The sequence below is a fragment of the Cryptomeria japonica genome, chromosome 7, assembly GCF_030272615.1.
Source record: "Cryptomeria japonica chromosome 7, Sugi_1.0, whole genome shotgun sequence".
NCBI lineage: Eukaryota > Viridiplantae > Streptophyta > Pinopsida > Cupressales > Cupressaceae > Cryptomeria > Cryptomeria japonica.
The window spans coordinates 175,588,619-175,594,657 of NC_081411.1; the positions used below are offsets into that span (position 1 = coordinate 175,588,619).

A 6,039-nucleotide genomic window follows, 5' to 3' on the forward strand; every position below is an offset into this window, starting at 1 on the left:
AATGGAAGTTGAACGAGGTCAATCTGATTCAAAAATCAAAATAGAAGCAGCTGCACAAAAAACTTGAAACCCTGGAGGAGAATTCTGACACGAATTCCAAAGCACAAATTTCGAGGTTTGGAAGAAACCCATAAATTAAAAAAATTCTGCAAACTTAAAACAACATAAATGGTGCCCAAAAAAAAGAATAAAAATCCCAACGTCCACAAAAATAGCAGAAATTGTGAAGTGTTTTTAAATTCCAAGGCAAATTTGCTGGCACAAAATTTGAGGTGTGGAAAACGAGGCACCCAGAAAAATTTGAGACCAACCCAGAAAAGCTCTCGAAAAACCCACCAAGAATCTGAAAACGGAATGCAGATCTGATGGCTCAAAAAATGAGGCATGAAAAATGATACACCTAAAAAATCTGATGACGACCTAATTGAGGTCTCGAAAAACCCACCTAAAATCTGCAACCAGAATAAAATTTTGACTTTAGCTGAAGGGTCAAAACCCTAGTCGAAAATTGCAAAAACCCTAAGAAAATTTTCAATCTGCAAAAAAAAACCTCCAGGTTGCAAGCCCGAAAAATCTTCAGAACCCCAAAAAAACATGAACTGCTGCCCAGCTCAAAAAAATTAGCCCACAAACCAGAAACCCTCGAAACCCTCAAAAAACCTTCAAAAAAGCAAAATCATTTTTTTTATAAAAAAACAATAAAAAATATTCTAGAAAGAAAGCCATGAATTTTTATTAAAAAATTTGTCAAACTTTATAGAATCCCATCGACCCACTCTGATACCATGAAAAGTAAATTGAATGAATGATTCAATAATCTGATTCAATAATCGGATAATCTATTCAACAATATACAAGCGTATATAAAAAGATTACAAAGACGACATTCTAAATTAAGAACGAGTCGTTTAAAGTGAACTACTAAAAAGCTAAATGCTAAATAAAGCTTAAAAGCTAATTTGCTAAATAAAGCTTAAAAGTTAATTAACTAAAAAGAAAAAGCTAAATGCTAAATAAAACTTCAAAAATAATTAACTAAAAACCAAAATGACCATTGAACAAGAAACTAAATATAAGTGACTAAAATATAATTAAATATTCCAATAATGACATGGGAGATGGAGATGGGAAGACATGACATGAACGGCCGTTTTGTCCCTCTATAGCCATTGTCATCCATCCATCTTGGGTTAACCATAATCATGTGGAGCACAAGATTATCAAACAAGTATGAGGCCATTGGCAAACCCAACCAGTCCATCCCATCACAAGAATTTAAGAAACGTTTCGAAGAGTTCCACAGTCATACTCTGCATAGCGAAGCATCTTGGGCGAAATTGTATTCATCACAACTTTATCCCGAATAAGCTTCGGCAACCACCAACTTCCACTCTGCATAATTCCCGAAACGCTGGATCCCACCCCAATTCCAAAAGCCCTCCCTTTCCTCTTGTCCACATATTTCTTCAACGCCACCTCAATTTCAGCTGGTTTCTCTAAATCCACTTCTGCTAAAAACCTCCCCAAAGTGATCGAGTCCTCCAGAGCCAGAGCCTTGCCCTGCACCAAATCAGGAGTCATCGGATGCATCGCATCTCCCACCACGGTCACACTGCCTTTCTGCGCTTTTCCTGCTGTAAACGGCCAAAGATAGCGGTGTTTCAAAATTGCCAGGCTTAAACTGCTAGGAATCGATCTCTGTATCACCTCCATTATTTCTTTGTTTCCAAAATCTTCTGCTAAATGTTGTGCTTCTTCTTGAAGAATGACCGCATTGTACGAGATTTCCGCATCTGCATTAAGAAACAAGTGAGTTGGAATTGTTAATTTATTTAGTACAGTGCCTTGCGCTACTATTTTGCTGTTCTTTTCACATAGTTAGTGTTTCAGTATTTACCTCGAGGAAGGCTCTTCCGAGACAAGTACCAGTAAACATCCCTCTCATTGCAGGGAGCAAAAGCGGCCACCATTCCGTTTCCCCACATCTGGACAAATTTCGCCTCAAAATGGTGGCCTTGCGGAAAAGACCCTAACCCTAGAAATGAAGAGCGACCCGCCAAATTTGGAGATCCAAACCCTAGCCACTTGGCCACGGTCGAATTAACTCCGTCGCACCCTATAACCACCTGGAATTAGTCCTCATTAGCAAAAACCCTGCTAAAAGTTCTACTCTGGAAGGAAACAAAACCCTCAGTCCCCTGCTAAAAATTCTCCTCTGGAAGTAAGCAAAACCGTTGACGAAAAGTCTTCACCAAAAAGAGAATCCGAGGAACCTACCTTTGGCGAAATTTGGCTTCCATCTTCGAGTGTAACGATGCTTGAATTGTCTTGCCTTGGGTGAATTGCAGAAATTTTAGAGCTAAATCGAATGGTATTTGATGGCACTGCTTGAGCTAGGGCTTCCAGAAGCTTCTTCCGTTGCACGCAGCGCACTTCATGCTGGTGTGGATCGAAAGACTTGGTGAGGCCCCTGGTTGTGGAGATCGTGTCGATTCTTTTCAGAAACACATTTAAAAATTCAGAATGTCGTAATTGAACATGATAACAGGTATCTGGAATCTGAATATTGTTGTGCCCTAGCTTTTTAATATTCAAAATACCTCTGTATTCGGGTGTGATCGCGGCGAAGAGTGTCTCCCACGCCCAGAGCATCAAGTGATTTCCAGCCGTTTTCCCAAATTGTGAGGCAGGCACCTGTCGCTCGCAATGAGCTTGCCTGTTCCAGCACGGTTATACTTTTCAATCCTAGTCTGCAACACCATTAAGCATTAATGAGTGGAAATTTTGTTTGTTATTTTACAATTCTGCTATAAATTATTTCTTTCAGTTCATTTCAGATCCAATCCTATTTTGTCTGGGGTGCATTAAGCAAGAATTAATTTCTTGTGGGTTTCTGGCAAGCTAAAACAATTTAGTCAGTAGACTAACCACAACTTGAAAAAAAGATTAAAATGTTTATCCTCCAACAAAATTTCCTTTCAGATTAGAAATTATACCTATGAAGAGTAAGTGCAGTGGCTAATCCACCTATACCGCCCCCTGCAATCAAAATTTTGCTGCCACTCTGCATATTTGCCATGCCAGCAATTATAATCTCTAAGAATACACGATCAGCTCTCTATTTGTTAGTTGGGACTGAATCCAACTCTGTTTTCTTCTTGCGTTGAGGAAAAACATGAGGATTTACTTATATGAATGAGCCGCCTTTGCCCCTGGTCCAATTCAAATAGAAGGACTGTTAGCAGACGACATTGATAATTTGACTGGCTTATATCATTCGAAGATTCTCAGCTGAACGTGTCAGCATTGAATTGGCAGCGAACAGTAATTTGAGTACCAATGGCAGATCTATTTCACCTGGTCCAGTGTTGACCCTGGATTTTTGGATTATAATATCATGGTCAGCATTGAATGGGCAACAGTCAGCAATTTGGGTACTAGCAGATCTATTCTAATTGGTGAAGGTTTAAGCAATTTGGGTACCAGCAGATCTATTCTATTTGGTGCAGGTTTAAGCATTGCTTCTGGATTTTTGGATTATAATATTATGATCAGCATGGAATTGGTAGTGGTATGCAATTTTAATATCAAAGAGAGATCTATTTCACCTGATGTGTTGGTATCTATTTTATTTATGTGAGTTTATTAATCAACACATTCTAACGGTTGACCTTCGGTTTTTGGATTGTAATACATATGTGATGATTGAATTTCAATTATTGAACCTAAGAAAATATAAAACAGAAATAAAATGATTTTTTCTTTTGTCATTAATTTTTGTATGTGTTTCTTCGAAACTAAGTAAAGAAAATCCCCTGCATTCAAAAGAATGCAAGTCCACATTATTGTCTAATTTATTTGTGTATTGTCTTGATTTTTTTCATTGTGCATTTTAAGTGAACATTGAATCAACTTTTATAGAACTAAAAACTAGTCATTTTTTTTGGATCTTTACTAAATAGATAGTAGTGCACTTAAAAAAAATCAAAGCCGCGTATATAAATTGCTTTTATAGAATGTTGTCTTTTGATAAATTAAAAAACTTTTGTTTAAAACTGATCAAATAGGTCATTATTATATAATAGCAAATAAATTATAAATTAAAAAAATAATACTATAAGTTAAGAAGAAAAGTATAGGTTCTCAATGGATCTATGGTTTGAGTTTACATCTCAAGGTTGATTTAGATCCAAGAAAATTGTTCGTAGTGAAACAACTTCACATGAATTAGGGAAGATTGTATATGAAATTTTTTAATTAGAGAAAACATGAATTCTTGGATGTTGTCTCAAACTCCAAGGTTGATATTCATATAACTAAAGAAATATGCTCCTTCTAAATGTCACATCAATGTTAATCTTTCATCCAAATTTGAAAAAGAAGGTTATTAGTATTATCCGCCAAATCATGTATAGATGCAATAAGTTAAAGTACTTTTGTTCTATTGTTCTATATTCCTTTGTATTCTAAACATTAGAATTATGTAGATCAAGGATATTTTCAACCATTACATAATTGTGATACATCTCAGCTCTTTTATTACCAAATAATATGAGTATGGACAAAATAATGTGAAAGACTGCAAGCTCAACAATGAAAAGCTTGAGTGAGTCTAGCCATGAGTCTAACAAAATGTAAAAAATGGCATGACAATAGTTCTAGTGTGATGTGAACTCACATAATCCCTAAGTAGGTTTTACATGATAGTAATTCCAAAGGGGAAATTCAAACCTTTAGGAGTAAAATGAAATAGTCTTTAAACATGTTTATTTCTCTCGGGAAATTCAAACCTTTAGGAGTAAAATGAAATAGTCTTTAACCATGTTTATTTCTCCCAAAAACTATTGGATGTTGCTTTATTTGAAAGCAAGGTATAATTTGACTCAATATAAATGAGCAATCAAATAAATTACATCTACAACATGTAAACCTCCCCATCAAGATGAAAAAGAATTTGCAAAAAAACAAAATTGGATATAACTTAGCAGTTATAAGACTTAAAGAAAAGAAAGGAAAACATTCCTTTATTTATTATGTTAATGTATGTGATTCAAAATAGAGATCAGTAATATTTGTTGATACGGAGTTACTCATGTAAATGTGTCATTCTTTAAATATAAAGTAGAAACACCTTATTTTTGTTTGATGATTCTACTAGCACTTGCACCAAAATGAGGTGCAATGGTTACACTGAAAGTAATGTATACTTTGAATAATATATTAGAGGCTACAAAATCACATAATATAAAAATTGCATCTATTAGTGATAATTTTTTGTAATGTAAACAAATTGATTTTAGAAAGTACCTACCTAGAAGGCCTGGGAGTTGCATATTCTACGCTAATTGCCCCAGAAGAACATACATGTTGTTGTGCAATAAATACTTCACGCTATTCCTACATCAACAAGAAGAATATGTGCTAAATATGAAAAAGGAACAATATACGAAGGAGGGTCAAATGAAAATGCTTAATCAACGACAAGGAATGTTTTGACTGAATGTTATTTTTTCAATGTGAAAAACTTTTTCAGCATGATAATTCTAACGTGAGAACTATGGAATACGGTGGAGAGTTCCCCACCATATATAGTGTATCGACTGGATATTTGGTAACAAAGCACACAATTATCTAGTTGATTTAGGTGCATCAAGAAATGTTAGGTTTTTTTTCTTTTGTGAAAAAATGGGATTAACAGTGGTGAAGTCATAAAAAAAGGTAGTTTAATTGGATAATATTGAGGTAAACGTGATAGGTGAATTAAATTATATTACATAATGAAGTAGCATTAAAACCAAAGGTGTAGTACATAGATATACAAGTGGAACCACACCTTATACCCTTGAGGCATATTGGATATTATTGAGTAAATGTTAGTCAAAAAATTTTAATAGGTACAAGCTAAAATTTCTCACATATATGGCAATGGTTTATGCTAAATAATTTCACTACTAAATGCAAGCACACTAAAGAAATGGTTTATGCTAAATATGAGCTAGGAGTTTATTCTCTAAAATTCAAGATAAAAATGAAAATGGT

The 6,039-nt window shown here is 34.8% G+C and overlaps 1 protein-coding gene across 1 annotated transcript; it reads right to left on the minus strand.

Annotated features, from left to right (window-relative positions):
* Positions 1-1,275: 1,275 nt before the first annotated feature.
* Positions 1,276-3,079, minus strand: LOC131062367 (monooxygenase 2-like). The gene is made up of 5 exons (XM_057996004.2): positions 2,997-3,079; positions 2,601-2,750; positions 2,278-2,494; positions 1,898-2,126; positions 1,276-1,793 (listed from the first exon to the last, which is right to left on the minus strand). Exons 1-5 carry the CDS (start codon positions 3,077-3,079, stop codon positions 1,276-1,278), a joined length of 1,197 nt encoding a protein of 398 aa, XP_057851987.2.
* Positions 3,080-6,039: the final 2,960 nt, after the last annotated feature.

Bases quoted from the DNA above. Each gene is read 5' to 3' on its own strand.
- LOC131062367 (XM_057996004.2), bottom strand. From the start codon at position 3,079: ATGGCAAATATGCAGAGTGGCAGCAAAATTTTGATTGCAGGGGGCGGT. The intron at 2,495-2,600 runs GTATTTTGAATA...GTTTCTGAAAAG, and splicing joins GATCACACCCGAATACAGAG to AATCGACACGATCTCCACAA. The intron at 2,127-2,277 runs GTAGGTTCCTCG...GACTAATTCCAG, and splicing joins GAAGCCAAATTTCGCCAAAG to GTGGTTATAGGGTGCGACGG.